Raw genomic sequence first — 20,147 nt, 5'->3', positions numbered from 1 at the left:
GGTTATATCAGGGACGTATATACTATAGTATATACGTCCCTGGTTATATGCATGTAGAGGTGGATATTTGTGACTTATTCTTGTCCGGGTCATATTTTAACTTCCCTCTGTCCAATTTGGCCCATACTTTACCCATAGAATGTCATTGAGAAAAACGGCGTGCGCAGACCTATAAAAAAACTATTCCTCACCACTTATAAATGTTCAAGGTCACAGCATATCTTTGTCATGCTTTGTCAATAAGATACCATCCTTCCTCTTGGCCCATTCCTCCTAATTCTTCACCCATAGACCGAGCGATTGTCTGATAAATGATGTGCAATTACCTTGAACTAAATGTCTAATTCAGAGGTCAGAGGTTTAGAGGTCAAGCTACATGTACATGTAGGTCTAATCACACTCATCTTAATGTACTTCATATCAAAGTGGATCCTGGCCATCTAAAATGGTCCACATCTCTACTTTTAAAACGAACGTTGAATTATTGTCACAGCTAATGCCAGTCATGACACTTCACTCTATACCTGTATAGATTACCAATTGAAACACCCATGCCAGTGGCGTCGGAAACAAATTGAAAGTGTGTTTGTGGGATGGGGGATGGGGGCGGGGGGGGGGGCTATCCCCCCCCCCATGCATGCAGTTATCGAAGTATTCATAAAAGTCAATCATATGAAACTATACTTGAATAATATAAAGCTTCATGTTATATAATAATAATTAATTTAATTGAAAATTGATTATTTTGAATTGATATTCATGTAGAGACTAATAATTTCGCATCTCAAAACTTTGCATATTATTAAGCGCCAAAAAAAAAATCGAGAAAAAAAAATGTTCTATATATTTATAGACAAAGCATCAACTTCAAGGTACATCATATGAAAATTAAATGATAATGATAATAGATCATGAGCTGCATGCATACAAGAGGATCAGTCAGGTTTTGTTTTTTCATTTCAGTGTATCCTCTCAGGATGATATGCAATTTACGTAGATTTAAAATCGAAAAGTTTCAAAGTGCGGGATCCGCGTTGACGGTATACTGTAAAATATCGATTTAAGGAATGATTGTAAAAAATCGTTTATATGATTTTTTATGACCATGTCTCGGAATTCAAGTGTTTAAATTAAATGTCATTATCAGAGACATGTTATTTATGTCTGTGGTCTGGTCACCATAAAGATGAATCTCCAAACTATTACCAACAACAGAGACATAAATAACGTCTATGTCTACGTTTATGTCTCTGCCAACAACCACCGCAAAAATCACTGTACTGAGATAACAAAATTATTCCAAATTAACCAGATGATTCAAATCCAAACCCTGTGTACGTACAGGAATTCCATGATAAGATGAAAAAAATAATTTAACTTTAAATTTATAATCGTTTTTAAAACCTGATGATTTTGTTTAAACTTCCCCTCCCCAATATGTTTCTCGCAGCAAACATTTTTCTTAAATTTACATATAGGAAATATAATTTTAAAAGAGTTGCCCTCCTTCCATATTTTTGTGGGGTATACAAAACTGTAGTGAAATGATTCAAAATTAACGTTTAAGTAGAAGTTCGATAGGTTTGTTACGGTCTACATTACCCCCCCCCCCCCCCCCCCCCAAATTACGGATTGAAAATTGGCGGATTATTTATTTATCTATTTATTAGCGCATACCACGATTTCGGTAAAGTTTGGCCCCACCCTACTTTCAAAAATGATGATTTGTACATGTTCTTGTAAAACAAGAATATTGGATCGGAAAGATCTTTTTACTAATTCGTTTCCTTAAATCCATTCTTAAATATTTAAACACCGGAAGTAGAGAGATAAATATTAATTAAGACTGGCTGCTGAAAAAAAGTTGTCTGCAAATGTTGAAGTTGTGTCTGCCTTTAGAAAAGCCCAGGTGAAGGCAGACTCCGTCGAAGATGTTGTCCTACCCGAGCTAAATTTGTTTAGCAGGTGTCATGTTTGACAGAGCTAGTCATAAAACGTTTTTCTCTTTCTCTGTGATGGACCTTTTCGCTGATTGAGATCTTCTTTCGCCCAAGCCCCCGCGGAGACGGTAATCGGTATACTCAAGAGGATAATGAGTTCGCGCATTATTCGCTGATGACTAGACGTCATAAATCAAAATGTTTAGTAAAAGCAAGAAGTCGAAAGAAGGTAAGGCGCGGAATGGTAAGGAGAGCCCCAGCTATGGTCCATTCAGCAGCATGACTGCATCTCTTCCAAAAAATATCTTCTCTGGAAAATCTCGAAAAAATTCGGGAGGATATGTAATCGCTGATGGAAGTACACACACATCTCCAGCTAAGAATGGTCAGTCCATGCCAATGGGGTCCTCAGAAATGTTGACTCGGTCCCAGACATTAAGTCATTCCCCAGGACATGCATATTATTTCGAGGGAGGAGTAAACAGTCATGGAGGAGGAAGTCCCTATCATAGTCCCTCTAATCCAGCATTATCTTCTAATCCTGTTCTCTCTAATGCCCACAGTAGTCCCTATAGCAGCCCAACAAATTCTGGCATGAAATCCAATACTCTTCACAGTGTTCGTTCACTTCGGGAGAGATATGAGCAAGATGGAAGCCCACAGCTCAGTGAGCGGTCACTAGAGAGACAGATTGACAGACTTCAGATGTTGGCACAGAGTGAATCCAATTCAAACATTAGTCCCAGAGACCTACACAGTTATACTATGTCATCAAGTTTTAGCAGGGAGAGGGTGACAGACAGGGAATACCCTCATATGGGAGCAAGGTCGTTGGAGCGTGACCACCACTACCCCGGGCGGTCCCGCTCAATGGAACGTCCAGATTACACTACACAGCTGTACAATCAAGAGATGAGGAATTTCCGTGACACTTTTGTCCTGGATTTGGAAGGACAGATCGCTGAGTTAAGCAAGGACTGTGCCAAGCTTCAACAGGAACTAGACTCAACCAAAGAAAAGCTGAGTTCTAGTATGAACAGTATTAAAACTTTCTGGAGTCCAGAGCTGAAAAAAGAGCGAGCCCTGAGAAAGGAAGAGAGTGCAAAGTATTGTTTGATGAATGAACAACTGAAGGTGGCCCAAGCTGAGCTTAAGGTAAGATAAGTATTGTAATATTGAAATGAGTTGAAATTGGAGTTTAAAAGTTCAATGTCAGGATGATACATCTTATCATAAAACTGTGTTTGATAAGTAAAAAAAAATCAGTAGCCTCAATGATCGGCTAGTGCCCCCTTAAAAATCACTAGATCTATTAAGATTTAATCTTCAACAATTAAGCTGATAACAACAGTAATGCAAGTTTTTAAATAGAAAGCCTTTTTCAAATTTGATTTGCAAAGACTTATTCTTGATAAAGAAAAGTTGTGATTGGTTGTCTCATAATGTGAACATTTTCTTCTTAGTAGAGAGGCTCTTCATTTTAAATCAATAAGAGATAAATTATAGCCTTTTAAAGTTTTTTAACCATGTTTCACCATGTTGAATTTTGGGTGTTTTTTTCCCAAACAAACTCAGAAACAGTCCTCTGTGATACAAAGTCTGGAAAACCAAGTCAGTCTTGGGGAAGATGTTCAGGCAAGTTCCCGAATATCTCAACAAGAAATTGAGATTCTTCAGCGAGAGAAGGACAAGCAATCAAAAGAAATACTCATTTTACGAAAGACAGTTGATGAGATGGAGCTACGAATTGAGATTCAGAAACAGACGCTGGCTGCTCGAGATGAGAGCATGAAGAAGCTGCTCGAGATGTTACAAAGTAAGGGCCACTCAGTGGGCAACATTCAGGAGAACCAGCTCGAGATTGAGAGTCTGCAGGCTCAGAGACTCGAGGATGAGCGAAAGATCAAACAACTCCAGAACGAGCTCAGCCAGCAGCAGGATGAGTCCACAGCGCTCAGAGAGGTCAGAATATACTCAAAACTTAGTGTCTTATGACAGACTCAATACTTAACATTGTGTTTTTGTGCTCATTGTTAGGTATAGAAGTTTACTTGATCAATTATTTACATGCTGCAATGGATATGCAGTATACATACAACACTTACTGATAGTATTGACTGGAAATGAGTTTATCTCAGAAAAGCAGAATAAAAAGGCCCTATCTTTTTGAATAAAAGATTTTGACACTGCTTCGATAAGAAACTATGTTTTTAATTTAGTATATATAGTATAGTTAGATGGATCTTATAAATTGTTTTCACCCCCCCTAAATTATTAAACAAGTTATAAACTTTCAGGTTGATGTAGTTGATTTGACATGTGTATTAGATGGAATTAGTTAGAGGCTCTTGTCATGTCTTGCAGGAGAAGACGCGTTTGTCTGATGAGCTGAAGGAACTGGACCTACAGCTGAAGCAGATGCCGGCCAGTACACACACCATGAAGGCCATGCTAGAGGCCAAGGTAAGCCATGATCCTCAGGTCAAGGTCACTCAGTCGGCTGTTTGTAGGTTATAGATCATCTGTGATGTCATGTCATTGTGAAAGCATTCTGTCCGACTCGCTAGCTTTGTAAACAGAGATAGATACACCGGTACATGCATATCAAGCTGCCAGCCATAGGACCATAGTTTTATCAATTTAAAAGAAAAGTAACATTTTGACATAAACAATTGTAATAAAAATGCAAGCAGTAAAGACTGTTTGCAGGAAATGCTCATTTACAAGGAGATTATTTTAATAGTGCACGACTCTGTAATCGGAGACCTAATTAGTCCGCTATTGATTGGACCGATGAAGCCAGTCTGTGGTTTTATGTGTTTACATTGATGTTCAACAGTTTTTGGTTGCTCTGTTTGGATTCGCATCCTGTGATAAAAACAAATGTGGCTGGTGAAGGAAGTAGCGCTTGAAGTGGTTCTGTAGACCTGTCAAGTGTTTGTTACTGGTTGTTACAACATATTTCACATTTTTCTTCATTGTTCTCATTTCTGCTCTGTTCTTAATATTCGAATGTATTACAAATACATACCAATTGAAGCATGTAGATAAATACCAGTAATGTATTATGTGCCAGATATTCCTGTATGTGAATAATTTAATTTATTGAATAACATTCTGTTGTGTATTTAGTAACTCCTACTATATTGATCTTCTGTTTTGCTAATTTAAACAATATTCCATAATACAATAAATTTTGAAAAATACATGTAGTGCAAGAACAGTATTCCCAGTTAAATAGGAACAATATTTAGTAATTAATGCAATCATTAAAATATATAGGAAATCTGGAATGATATTCCATAATGTCACCAGTAGCTATTACTGGTACTTAGACCTTCAGTTTAAGAAAGAGAACACAATTTAACTGCCAGAATGTTTGAGCAGAACAGTTAAAATAGAAATGATTGTAAGGACTGTTAAATCCCGTAAATCTACACCGAGAAATTGGCTAGCTCTGTAATAGGAGAACGATCACATACAGGTAATACAGGTGATGCATACAGGTAACGCTGCGTCCCTCCAGACCTCAGATTTATGACGGTTTCATTATATTTTATGGATTTTTAATCTGAGTATGACTGAGCACTCAATCAACCCTTCCTGAAACTTTCTCCATTCCTTCTCCTCTAATAACGGACTCGATCAATCCAGAGTAAAAAATAAATCCAGATTTCATCCAATATAGTTGGATCTAGATAATATTTTCTCTTTAACTCAAATTAGAATGTCATTAAGAGATGTACTGCCAATTTCTACTTAAAATGCATCATCTACATTCTACATATATTTGTTATAAATACAATGGCTAATGTATAAACTGTTGTTTAATGTAACACATGACTGTTGTTGTGTTTGTATTTTGTACTCCTATTAGATCTGTACTCTGAATGATTGATGATCAGTACATGTATTTTGTACTCCTATTAGATCTGTACTCTGAATGATTGATGATCAGTACATGTATTTTGTACTCCTATTAGATCTGTACTCTGAATGATTGATGATCAGTATTTTGTACCTTTGTAGATGGTCTCTTGCTATATGACCTGACTTATATCTTTCCCGAATCAATGGCAGATTAGTCAGGTGTGGGTAAGCATGGACAGTGTTACCTGTGTATCGTGTTCTGGGGAAAGCATCATGGCATTGTCTGTTCTAGGTTAAGGTGTCACAGCATTGTCTGTTCTGGGTCAAGGTGTCACAACATCATCTCTAATGCTTTAAGGTGTCATGACCTGGACTTAATCAGGGTAACACCCTCAAAACTCTGCTGCTTTAAGGGCATTCTGTTCCCTGTAACATGCTTGAGTATCATGTAATCACCAGGGGTTTTTGGGGGGAGGGGTGGGTGGGGGTAGCATTGCATGATCAGCTTCTGGTGAAGGTCTATGTTTGAGTCATGTGACCGGTTTAAGGGGGAGAGGCTTCTGGGTCACTAACCTATATTTCTGTCAGGCTGATTATGAATCCTATTATGACCCAATTAACCTGTTAAGTAGGTCGTTGGAAACAGGAAGTCAACAATCAGTAAAGGTAGTGATAGCTATATGAAGATGTATGAAATCAATACGACACTGTAACAACAGCTTCCTCTGTGAGGGTGTATATAAAGAGCCTGGGAAGGACAGACAGTCCCCCCACACTGTCATAACATTCACCCCTCCATTTCTTGTTTGTTTACGTCTTTGTCGCATCAACGTATTATAACAGCAATTTTACTTGATTTACAGCCTAACTTAAGATTTCCGTCAAAAACTCACCTTTAACAATGGGCTATTTGGTTTATATTTGTTTAATGAACAGTATGTGTTTGTTCAATGACTGCATTCTGTGTGACCAGGCAGTGAAAAATGCGGTAGGAGGATTTCCTCTGTCGACAAACATACTGGGTGTTCCCTGATGTCCTCTGACTATACTCACATTTTTGAGGATTTTTTTGTTCCAATTTTATGATAAAAAAAATTGAATTGACATCCTTTCATCAGATGTGTTAAAATTCCTTTTACACAGCCTTGTAGCATCCATTTTCTGTATTACTGAAACAAAACTGGAGTAAAATCACATAGAAATTAACTTTGTATTAGTGAAACAAAACTGGAGCACTGTGAAATCGAAAATCTTAAAAAAATTCTCTTGAAAATAAGCTCCTGATATAAAGTTATATCTTGGATGACTCGTAAGTTAGAAATACTCAACAATATGTCTAAGAGTTTTGTTTGATTCAAAAAAAAAAAATCAGTATGAAATACCAAGTAAATTGAAAATTTCCTGATTATCCTATCTTACAGTATAATATGATGATGGATAGCAATTAATTTTACCATGGGGAAATAATTTTTCTGAAGGGTTTATAAATGAGAAAACAACTACTCTAAATTCCAAATTAAATGTTAGGAATTAATATTCGCATTAAGTCATGATAAGAACATCTTGCTGATTTTAAAATCTCACTTTTATTAGGCATGGGCACATAAGATGTAATTGATTAATAATCAATTATATAGGGGAATTTTGTGTAATCAATTCCATTAATTTTTTGTCCTGTAATCAAATGTAATAGATTACTTTATCAGGCATTTCCCTCATACTTTAATAACTACTTTAAGTATCACAAATACATGCATAGCTAATAATTAAAATGAAAAAATGAATGATTGTGTTGAGGCCGGGCATGGTACAATGACTTCAGGAAGATGACACAAGATCCAGGAAGAAATAAGACTTTATTCTAAATCAGCAATTATATCTGATAAATTAACACTCATTATATTGTACTGACATACTGTCAGCTGATGCGTGAACCAGGTCCTTCTATAGACTCAGAACAAAGCCAGTAGATTGAAGGAGTACTTGGTCATTACGCAGTGATACTTTAGTGGAAGTCTTTATCAAAGTATAATTATTGAGATACTTTAGAGATACTTTGGATAAACTGCTGTTACTTTAATAAGGGTGAGTACGATACAATAATATGTTGACGATCATTTAACAAGACTTACATATTAAACAAAATAGTTACATGTATCTTAATATAACATTCATAGATGAACTGATAAAATGGTATCTTTTTTCAATGGCTGATTAGATAGGATATATTGGAAAGCATAGTTATTGGTGTTTTCTTGTTATCTGAGTTTAAGTTTTACTTGACTGTGAGGTTAGTGACGGGATGATGATAATGTAGCGAGATCTGGGGATCCCGTGACACAGGGTACAACAAAAAGTCACAGGATCTACACCATCTGTTGTAAACTGTACTAGACGGAGGTTTTCACTCTTTAACATTCAGGTATTGGCTTAAAATGGGAAGAAATTGATGTATTATTGGAAGTATTGTTTATATGTACAAATAATGTAGGCTGTATATGTAAATATTGATGATTTAATAAGTATCAGTCATAGTGAAAGTAAAAACCATGTGTTCATGATTCACCGCAGAAATCCACAGTTTTATTATAGGCCCCCTATATATTATGGATTGAACACAGAACATTTATTACAAGAAAATATTGCCATGAAATAGTGGTGTGTGACTGAATCAGTCTAAAAGTCAAGCCAGGAAGCATTTGCTGAACACAGTAATTTAGACAGCACAAAGGATTACACAATGCACATGTGTACAATTTATTTCTGTGTAAGTTGCCACACACATGTACAGTTTATTTCTGTGTAAGTCGTCACACATGTGTACAGTTTATTTCTGTGTAAGTCCCCACACGCGTACAGTTTATTTCTGTGTAAGTCGCCACACATGTGTACAGTTTATTTCTATGTAAGTCGCCACACATGTGTACAGTTTATTTCGATGTAATTTGCCACACATGTGTACAGTTTATTTCTGTGTAAGTCGCCACACATGTGTACAGTTTATTTCTGTGTAAGTTGCCACACACGTGTACTATTTCTGTTTAATTCGCCACAAGTGTACAGTTTTTTCTGTGTAAGTTGCCCCACATGTGTACAGTTTTTTTTCTGTGTAAGTCGCCACACATGTGTACAGTTTATTTCTGTGTAATTTGCCACACATGTGTACAGTTTATTTCTGTGTAAGTCGCCACACATGTGTACAGTTTATATCTGTGTAAGTCGCCACACATGTGTACAGTTTATTTCTGTGTAAGTCGCCACACGTGTACAGTTTATTTCTGTGTAAGTCGCCACATGTGTACAGTTTATTTCTGTGTAAGTCACCACACATGTGTACAGTTTATTTCTGTGTAAGTCACCACACATGTGTACAGTTTATTTCTGTGTAAGTCGCCACACATGTGTACAGTTTATTTCTGTGTAAGTCACCACACATGTGTACAGTTTATTTCTATGTAAGTCGCCACAGTCAGATTCAGACAATTGGTCTGCTCCTCTTAATTACAAAAATAATGTAAACAATGAATCTCTATTGGTGTATATAGAATAATTTCATTTTTTAGTAAAACTACACTTTAATTATAGGCTTTTGCTGTCTGTTGTGTCTATTGTTGGGTTTCGAAAGTAGTTAGATATATAGTATCTTGTGTGCAGTTCTCAGGAATATTCTATGGTCACTATTGGGTTTAAGGATCATTTCTCTAAGTTTGTAGGAGTATTTGACATATTTCAACTTATGATAGTATATTTCTCAATCGAATGACATTCTGTAATAGCCTTCCTATGACAGTCCAAACAAATCTTACAAGGTTGGTGTTGTATTATACCTTTAGGACCGAATTCAAATGGTACAGGAATAACATTCTGTGACAGTGTCTCTCTGTTAACTTTGTTGTTATTGTTTAGCTCTAAAAAAATAAGAGATATTAGTTTCCATTATGTATTGATCAGTGAATAAAATTGCAGGCCTGTAGGTGTACATCTTTATTATATGATCCTAGAGGACTTCTTGTTTTGTAGGACTCAAGGATCGCAGCCTTGGAGAAGGATGTGCAGGCCCTGGAGGATCGTATGATGAAGAACCAGGAGAGTGGGTCGGAGGGGAGCATGAAGAAGGATTCCGGACACAAGGACAGCCTGACCGGGAAAGAGAAGCAGCTTCGATCAGAGGTCAGTGGCAAGGGTCAAAATACACAGATAGAGGGGGGAGGAAATAAGTTTATATCCTTAAATATATGATTCTTGGGTATGTTGATTGTCGAAGATATAGAACTAGGCATAAGTGAAGGAGAAGGAGGGGGTATATATCTACAGCCTTACAATATGGGATACTTGGTAGCCTTGAAAGTCAAAGGTCAAGAACTTGCAATCAAAGTCAAGGCCAGTCTTTGTTTTGAAGGTCATTGCGATTGATTGCTGTTCAAATATGACCATGATTATATAGACTACGCATTTATGAAACATTTATTTTCTTTCCTCTTTTAGTGGGAATGGAAATACTATAGAAAGAAAGGTTATGTTTGTGATATGATTAAGTCTTCATCTTATAAAGCTGAATCAGACCTTGAGAATTGACAGGTGATTTCTTGCTGGGCATTAATTCAAGTACACAGAGCTGTAGAGACCAGTGGTGTGTGATTAAAGGTCTTGATCTAAAACCTCTTTATAGCAAAAGTGTGAAAGTGTCTCTGCAGCCCAGAATAATCTCTAATGGACTTAAAACAACACATTATTTCAGGTGAAGTGTGAATTTTTCACTGGTTATTGTCAATGTGTTTATAGATTGAGAGATTAAAGACAGATCTGTCAAGGAAAGAGACAGAACTAGAAGGCCTGAAACTGAAAGTGGACACCTTGACCAGTCAACAGTCTGAGAATCAGCAACACATCACTGTACTAAAGGACCAGGTGTCAGCCAAAGACCGACAGCTAGCCATGCTACAGACAGAGGTATGTATGCTACAGACAGCTAGTTATGCTACAGACAGAGGTATGTATGCTAAGGACAGCTATCCATGCTACAGACAGCTAGCCATGCTACAGACAGAGGTATGTATGCTAAGGACAGCTAGCCATGCTACAGACAGCTAGCCAAGCTACAAACAGGTATGTATGCTACAGACAGCTAGCCATGCTACAGACAGGTATGTATGCTACGGACAGCTAGCCATGCTACAGACAGCTAGCCATGCTACAAACAGAGGTATGTATGCTACAGACAGCTAGCCATGCTACAGGCAGCTAGCCATGCTACAAACAGAGGTATGTATGCTACATACAGCTAGCCATGCTACAAACAGAGGTATGTATGCTACGGACAGCTACCCATGCTACAGAAAGCTAGCCATGCTACAAACAGAGGTATGTATGCTACGGACAGCTACCCATGCTACAGGCAGCTAGCCATGCTACAGACAGAGGTATGTATGCTACAGACAGCTAGCCATGCTACAGACAGAAGTATGTATGCTACAGAAAGCTAGCCATGCTACAGACAGAGGTATGTATGCTACGGACAGCTACCCATGCTACAGACAGCTAGCCATGCTACAAACAGAGGTTTGTATGCTACAGACAGCTAGCCATGCTACTAACAAATATATTTATGCTACAGACAGCTAGCCATGCTACAGACAGCAGGATGATTCAGCCAGACATATTCTGTTAAATTAAACAGCAAGACCCAAGTTGTGGCGAACAAAGAATCATATTTGTAGTATCAATGAAATATTTCTCTGAAAACACAATTATTATGGTAGCAAAATAATGCTGTGATTTCTACGATACTTTTTTATTTTAATATGAATTATAAGATATTTATTCATAACACTGAATGTTTTTTATGGCCAGGTGTTTTGTATTTATCTCTTGTTTCCCTGATCTTTTTAAGGTTTAACATATTGTATTTGTGTCATTTCGCCAGCTTGATGAGTTCCGTGAGAAGCTGAAGGAGAAGAATTCCACCATCGACAAGAACGACCAGAAGTCCCTGAGTCTGCAGTCCGAGAAAAGACGGATCGAAAGTGAGATCTCGGAGCTCCGTGAACAGATAGAGACCAAGGACCGCAAACTCACTCTTCTGCAGAGGAAGGTAAGAATAGTATCATATATTTCATTCAGCTAGATAATTGTGAAGAAGGCAGGGTTGTCTCTAAGACCCGGGAGGCGGGGAATTCCCCCACCTATAATGCCTTAATTACCCGGCTAATCTTACATTGCAAACACAATGTAGCTATAAGCAAGACCCCCAGACCCTCCTTCTACTTTTTCATTTCCTTTTTCATTTCCTCCTTCTACTTCAATTTTTAGAGACAACCCTGAGAAGGGCAAAAATAACATGGGGTGAAAATTACCCTGTATACAGTATACATCTTGTTCAAATATCCTTGTAAAAACAACAATCATTGCCAGTTTAACACATATTTAACATTCTATCATGATCTTATAACCCTCATCTGGGTCACAACTGCAGATGCTGCTAACTTTTTGGACCACAGCCAACTAGGCACAGGTCAGAGAAGAGTTTGATACGTTACAAAACTATTTATAGATTGAGGCCCTGGAGGAAGACCTTAAGGAGAAGGATGCCACGATAGCCCAGCTGAAGGCCTCACAGACACACATGGAGGATACAACATCGGCCATAGCAACACTGGAGGAGACCATCACAGAGAAAGAGAAACAGATAGAAAGGTCGGTGACTTATAACTGTGACAGTTGTACACTGTAAATACAGTAGTACACAGTTACAATTCTGTGGAATCATTTAATTTCGTAGGGGCCAATTTTTGTGGATGAAGTTTTTTTTGCTTATTTGTAGGGATGTATTGTCGTGGATGCATCAGGTTTCATTTTCAGTAATAAAGATAACTCTTTCTAAATTTGTTTTCATTGAGGATGTAAATTCGTGGTGGAGGGCTACCCATGAAAACCACGAAAATTGAGCCACCACAAATTCTAATGACTCTACAGTAATTCATACATGACACAATTTTGTTACGTTTGCAAGAGCTGCTTCTTTAAGATTATTTTTCCTGTGGATATTCTTCAATGTCTTATACTTGTATATTAAATTTGAACTGTCTCTGTTTCTGGAGTTTCTGGAATCATTTTATCACTTGATAATCTGAAGTAAAGATGTTGCTAATAAAAGTAGTTTACAATACTGAGTATTAATCTTACTTTGGTTGTGTGTGACAGACTGAAGGAGCAGAGAGACCGGGCAGAGTCAGAGCATCAGGAGGAGTGTGACCTGTACATGAAGAGGAACCACGACCTGAAGGCTGAGGTGGATAGGCTTCATCTAGACGTTACTGACCGACAGGTAAGTCAATATAGACAGGTGGATAGACATCATCCAGATGTAACTTACCGGCAGGTAAAAGGCAGATCAAATTCCAACATCAGGACGTCTTCTACAGTACTGTTGATTGTGTTTGGGAAAATGGTCATGTAGAAATTATAAGGTCTCAAGATATGTTTTATGTGAGCAAACAAAAAGATTTTATGAAGTTTCTTTTTCCAGATGTTATATTATATGAATGCTAAAACTTTTTGATCCTTCTTTATAAAAGTTAAAACAATATTGGGGACTTCCTTCTAATTCATAATGTACCAAGTTCCTTGAAATGTCCCAATGCCCGTGTGAAGGATTTATCACTACAAGTTTATTTTGTTATAATGTTTTTGGTATATTTCTACTCTTTTTACAACAGACTGAGCTATGTGAATTGAGAGAGGAAGTAACAGAAGCAGGGTCTGAAAAATTCAAACTAGAGAGTCGAATCAAACTTCTAGAACAGGAAGTGCAGGATAAGACGGGGGAAATTCAGAACCTGAAGGCTGAAGTGGAAGAGGTATTTTGTTAAACCAGTGTCTGATTTATGATATACTAAATCATTTTTAGTATCAACATGGATGTAGCAAAATCACAGATGTAGTACAGTTTTGTGGAATCGAAATCCCCAGCAAAATTCTTAACATATCCTTTTAAGACTTTACATCTGTAATGAACTTTGGTAAAACTGATTTACAGATACTTATGATGAAGTAACTACATTGGTTTCAAGGGCTTCACTATAACTTGGTTTTACTGTACAAAATTGAAATACATACCGTACTGTGTTGTTTCTAAATTGAAAGTAATGAAATCAAAGAAAAGCCCCATAAGTTGTAATTACATTATAAGCCTGCATTCATATCAGTTACATGTTTTATTCAAAAGTCAAGGAAGGAAGGCTATTACAGGTTCTGCTAAGCAAAAATTATTCCTTTTCAAAAATAAAAATTGTTTAGTCAATGATACTGTAGATTTTGAATAAACGTGAGGAATAAATATCCGCGCAAAATCACGAGAAGCAACCCTTGCGAAATTTAAAGTCTCGCTTTTATTTTTCCGACAGTTTAGAGCTATAGGAAATTATAAAAAAAATTGGGGATCGTGATTTTGTATTCTCGCAATTTGATACAAAAACAGCGGAATTAAGCACTCACATAAAATAAGGAATTTACAGCATTCAGTGTTTTTAACACCTATGCACATTCTCCTAAGCTAGCAGTGGTACAAGTTCCAAGCTTTAGTTAAAGATATAAAATACATTCAATTTTCAAAAGCCAATAAAAATGCACATGCTAGATTAATTCCAATTTTTGATGACTTTTGAATATTTTCTTGAGATAAATGTACTGTACAATACTTATATTTTCATTCAGAAAACAAAAGCTACAGAAGGGAAGACTATGGATGAAGAGAGCAAGAAGAAAATAGCTGACCTAACAGCAGAGGTCAAAGTTCAGGAGGAGGAGGCAAGGTCAACCAAAGCAGAGGTTGAAAGGTTACAGACTATTGTTAAAGAGATGGAGGAAGACAAGGCCAAGAAGGAAAAAGACATTGAAGAAATGCAAGAGTAAGTTAGCTATGTTTAATTAATATATGTTACCTGCATGTGGAAAAATAATTGAGTTTTTGAGAGCTGCCAGATTTTCTCAGCTGAAATTCATGTAGAGAATTTGCTGGATGTGAAAAGCATTTAAATTACCAGTTGTGCAGTATCTACATATTGCTATCTTTTCAATTAGTTTGAATATAATAAGGGTGTAAGCAATTTGTATGAACCTGTTTGATCTCTTCATTCAGAGTGATAAAAGAGTACAAGCAGAAAATGGGAACGTTGAAGCGAACACAACAGATAGAGAAAAAGAAGAACGCCCACTTACTGGAGGAGGCCCGGAGGAGAGAGGGTGACCTCAGCGACGATGCATCGCAGCTCAAGGTGGGTCCTTAAATACAAACTATAATTATCCTTACGAGAGGCATTTTTAGAGATGAATATATTAGTAAGCGTAAGAATTCTACACAGCTAATGGTAGGATCCTCAAATACTTTGTTACCCTTAATCAGGAATATTTTAGAACAAGGATGCCACACAGCTCAAGCTAGGTTCCCCAATTACAAACTGTTGTCCTCAATGAGAATATTTTAAAGATCTGGAAAATTGTTAAATTGCAGATTTTTTTTTTATCTGTTGCTTACTTTATTCCAATATTTATCCTCAGGATGCTGTGATTGCTAAAGGGGACAGAATCGAGGAACTTGAGGAGGCCCTGAAGGAGAGCGTCCGCATCACGGCCGAGCGGGAAATGGTAATGGTAGAACAGCAACAACAGCTGGAGGAGGCGGAACAAAAGGTTAGTAGGGCAAAGGTCAAGGTTAGATCAGTCCAGTGTTAAAATTTTGAAACAAAAAGAATAATCAATTCAAGAGATTGTAGTAAGTATTTTCATTAAAAAAGATGGTCAATATTCTGTCATTTTTGTAAGGTAAAGAAATTCCATATGCACACTACGTTTCTCTTTAAAGGTTTGTTTAACTAAATTCTATCATAGCAAATACAGTAATAAGTAACACACAGAGTAATAATGATGAGTACTGTGTTTTACAAGGTGGCAGAACTGACCATGGAGCTGGCTCGGAACAAGTCTTCTGAGAACAGCGCCCGGGTCAACTTCCTGACGAAGCAGCTGGAGGACAAGGAGATGAAACTGAAGAAGTTACAATCCGAGCGACACAAGCACCTAGAGGAGGTGTATGAAATGAAGTAAGTATACACACCCCACCCTCCCACCCCCTCCAGTTACAGTCAGAGCGACACAAGCACCTAGAGGAGGTGTATGAAATGAAGTAAGTATACACACCCCACCCTCCCACCCCCTCCAGTTACAGTCAGAGCGACACAAGCACCTAGAGGAGGTGTATGAAATGAAGTAAGTATACACACCCCACCCTCCCACCCCCTCCAGTTACAGTCAGAGCGACACAAGCACCTACAGGAGGTGTATGAAATGAAGTAAGTATACACACCCCACCCTGTTACAGTCAGAGAGACACAAGCACCTAGAGGAGGTATATGAAATGAGGTAAGTATACTCACCCCCATCCCCCCAGTTACAGTCAGAAAGGCACAACCATCTGGAGAGAGTATATGAAATGAGGTACATTGTAAGAACACATCCAAACCCCAGGAGCCAAACCCCAACACTTATTCTCACTCTAATTTTAAATTAGTGGATTTTTAACTTAAAATACAAGCTAAAAGCTTGTACAGGAAATGATCTTTAATTATTAGAAGTATTGTAGAAATATTTTTGTTGATTATTTCAAATTATTTTCAGAGATGATACTGGCCATAATTATTTTTAAATCCATTTAAATTTCTTTGATTTAAAAAAAAACTTAAAAGGCATGAACTGATATTGATCTTGGTGTGGGACATATATTGGACTGTTACTGACAAGAGATGTTGTTTGTAGGCAGGAGGCCATTCAGGCGGCAATGAGTGAGAAGGATGCTAACATCGCTCTGCTGGAGATGACCAGCACCAAACAGCGGAGGAACACCGAGGAAATCGATAAGCTGAACCGAGAGAAAGAAAAGTTACAGCAACAACTCAAGGAAGTGGTAAGTCAGGCTGAAGGAGTCAAAACAAGTCAGACTTAAGACAGGCTGAAAGGGTCAAAACATGTCAGACTTAAGTCGGAATGAATGCGAAAGAGAAACAAAACAACTTAGATACTTACATGTAATTGGGGAAAAAGGAAAGAGAGTCAAAGCAAGTCATACTTATGTAAGAATGAAAAAAAGAGTCAGAATAAGTCAGAGACTTAAGTCAGGCTGAAAAAGAGAGAGTCATATTAAATCAGAGGGTTAAGTTAGGCTGAAGGAAAGATAGACATAAGGATTATGCCAGGCTGAAGGAGAAAAAGTCCAAACAAGTCAGAGGCTAATGTCAAGCTGAAGTAAAATTCGGGTGAAATGATGGAGAGTCTAAACAAGTCAGAATTAGGTTAATTGTAAGTAAAAGTGTCAAAGCGTAAAACTTGATAATTTCATTGCGACCGAGGTCTGCAGCTTATATAGGGGTTGTAGGGAAAACGGTGATAAAATAGAAATATGGTGGACAGTGCCTATTTACAAATGGTGTTCAGCTTTAAGTCACACTAAAGCAAAGAATAAATCCAAATAAAAAAAAAAATAACAATGATAATAAAAAACAGAACGAAATCAAAAGGTCTTTCACCTGAAAGGTGGAAAGACCTAATTACTAGAATTAGGAAGAAGAGTTATCAAGTAGTAAGACTTGTATTAAGAAGGGATGCCAGCTAGAATACTCTATATATATTTGAAAATGTTTAATTTAGAATGAATGATATCAAAATTTGATTTCAATTAACATTATTTTATGTTTTCTGAATTTCTGTTCTTCATTAGACACAAAATCGGATGAAGCTGATCCAGAAACAGGAGAGACGGAGCGAGTCTCTGGGGCGCTCCAAAAAATCTCCGAGTCACCGAGCCAAGGGGATGTCGCCCGACCGTGTGAACCCGTACGTCCTGACCGCCCCCGCCTCTCTGGACTCCTGACACTGGACTCGGAATAAAGAACTGACCACTACAGACTAACGGGACAGTACTCACAGTATTATAACTGTATTACATGCAATACAAGATCCTTTGAAAAATTTGACATGGAACCAATGCAGTTGTCTTTGGCAGGGTCATACTACCATCCTTCTGTAGGGCCACCTGTCGCTATGTGTATCTCTTGAAGAGTCAGAGTTCTGACCCCCTAGGGTCGTAGCTTTGGAGATGTCATTTCTATTTGGCATCTTGTCACAGCCTTTTATTACGCGGGCCATTACTGAATCCCTGTGCTGTAGACCAAACCTTAGACCAATCCTTGTAGCTTGTTGTCTTTGTGAAGCTCACAGGCTGTGATCGTCAGCAACAATTTGTGGGTTTTTTTATGTTAGTTTGTAAAAAATATATATGAAAAAGTTATTTTTTTGCCTATAGGAGCAAAATAAAAATGTTCAGTTTTCATAAGAATCTCAAAATGAGTTCTTATATGAAATTCTTCATACATATTTGGTTGAAAAGAAAATGTTTTTGATCACAGACTGAATATGAATGATAATATAATCATGAGAGAAATTAATTAGGCCAGTACATGTATTTTATTTGTGTACACTGTGAGATGGCTCCTACGGCTAGCTTATAGTTTATTTGTTTCATTTATTTGATTGCCCACATATTTTTACCCAACTCAACAATCTACAAAATTAGGTTTTTGATAAGATGTTGGTTGCTGAGAGGAACCTAAGAGTATTTTTTGTCTGAAGCAAGGTATTGAAAATTGTATGAGAAAAAAAATCAGTGAAAGATGGATATTATCTTTAAAAAAAATATCTATCTACCCAGTCCCTATTTTTACCCTTTGTACACATGTAGTGTGTAGAAAAAAAGCACTTTTAGTTTATAAACATGACAAAATGTTACCTCAAGAATTGAACAAATTTTAATTGTACTGGGCCAGTGGCAATACCCTGCAATCCGATGTTAGGGGTTCAAATGAATGCTCTACAAAAACTGTAAAGTGGATCTTTGTAAATGTGATAGTGCATGTATATTTGAGTGACTGTATACATAATTTAAATCCAAATAAGCAAGCTTTAGACTTTAGTGTATAGCTACGAATTCCATGAGATTTTTTGCCTGCTTGTGTGTTTATATCTATTAGGTGACCTCTCTGCCAAGCTTTGCCAATGTTGGTCTCTGTGTGACCAAGCTTTGTACAATGCTTAATACTGTGTGTTGTGATTTTGTGTCATAGTTTTATATTCTGAGGTTGCAACAGTGTCGCTATTTGATGTACATTGTACAGCTGTTGGTTGTTGATGTCAGTGCTGCAAATGGTTGATAACATGTACTTCTTACGAAATTAAAGGAATTTATTTACACCTTTTCTCTCATTATCTTTATCCCATTAATTTTAATATTCAGTATTTTTGGTTACCTGTAATTGTGTAAACCATTCAGTAAAATCATTAAATATTCCATAATATTTAATAAAGCCATAGTCCCTCCCTTTCTAAAGGAGTTATCTTCGGGTAACAAAATCCTCCCCCTTTCATTTCACTTGAAGAACAATCATAAACTCAAACTGGAAGATAGATTATCGATCCTATATCTGACTATAAACAGTTTTATTCCACCAGTCTCTCTTCATCTGGACAATCTACAGAGATATTGATATTTACCTGTTAATTTATCATCATTATACTTCACATATTGGCTTTAGCAGAGTTGCACAGCTAATTAAACCATATAACATGCTATTTTCCACACAATGTTAAAACTAGGCAAAGCATTCTCCACTATAACAACAATAGAGTTATATATATCTACATACTGTATGTGTGCATGTAGCTTGCTTACTTGCAAAAATCTTATTTGATATGTAACTAGACATACTGTGGTAACCATTTCATAAATATTAAAATGCATCAATTTTGTAGATTTAAAGGAAAAAATGAGTTTTGAGGATGCATACATTCTTGGATGATGGCATTATTCACAAAAAAGTTGACATTTTTTTTACTTTGATAAACATTTAATTTTTTTATGCATTGGTTTCTACAAAGGCCATGTCTAAAAATGAATAAAAAACTTTAATTGTTATTGATTACTTTACAGAACATGGCACTGTTGATATTTTACAATTTTTTAAAATCTTTTTTCGTTTGTTGGGTATAGTTTTGTATTCATTTCAGCATTGTAAAGTTTTGTACTATTTATGTTTTATAACTTAAAATGTTATACTTATGTGTTCAGTATCACTGTGCAGCAGCCTTGTTCTGATACGGTGTGTGTTTTTCATGCAGCTGTGAATCTATATTCTAAACCTACAAGCCATAATTTAAGCATGCCACATTTTAGGTAAAGGGGAGTAACTCTCCTACTGATATGTTATTGTCATTAAAGCACCAGTTCAAATGTAA

At 36.9% G+C, this 20,147-nt stretch overlaps 1 protein-coding gene across 1 annotated transcript; it reads left to right on the top strand.

The window, feature by feature from the left end:
* Positions 1–1,813: 1,813 nt before the first annotated feature.
* LOC105329934 (ELKS/Rab6-interacting/CAST family member 1) lies at positions 1,814–20,147 on the top strand. Its single transcript, XM_034449017.2, has 15 exons — positions 1,814–3,095; positions 3,516–3,902; positions 4,305–4,403; positions 9,831–9,980; positions 10,593–10,760; positions 11,734–11,901; positions 12,361–12,503; positions 13,011–13,134; positions 13,526–13,666; positions 14,523–14,716; positions 14,947–15,082; positions 15,366–15,497; positions 15,753–15,907; positions 16,620–16,767; positions 17,578–20,147. Exons 1-15 carry the CDS (start codon positions 2,139–2,141, stop codon positions 17,728–17,730), a joined length of 3,255 nt encoding a protein of 1,084 aa, XP_034304908.2. The 5' UTR covers positions 1,814–2,138; the 3' UTR covers positions 17,731–20,147.

This window comes from Magallana gigas, chromosome 4 (assembly GCF_963853765.1).
Source record: "Magallana gigas chromosome 4, xbMagGiga1.1, whole genome shotgun sequence".
NCBI lineage: Eukaryota > Metazoa > Mollusca > Bivalvia > Ostreida > Ostreidae > Magallana > Magallana gigas.
The sequence above is the reverse complement of the archived record's forward strand: the minus strand, read 5'-3'. Positions and strand labels throughout refer to the sequence as shown.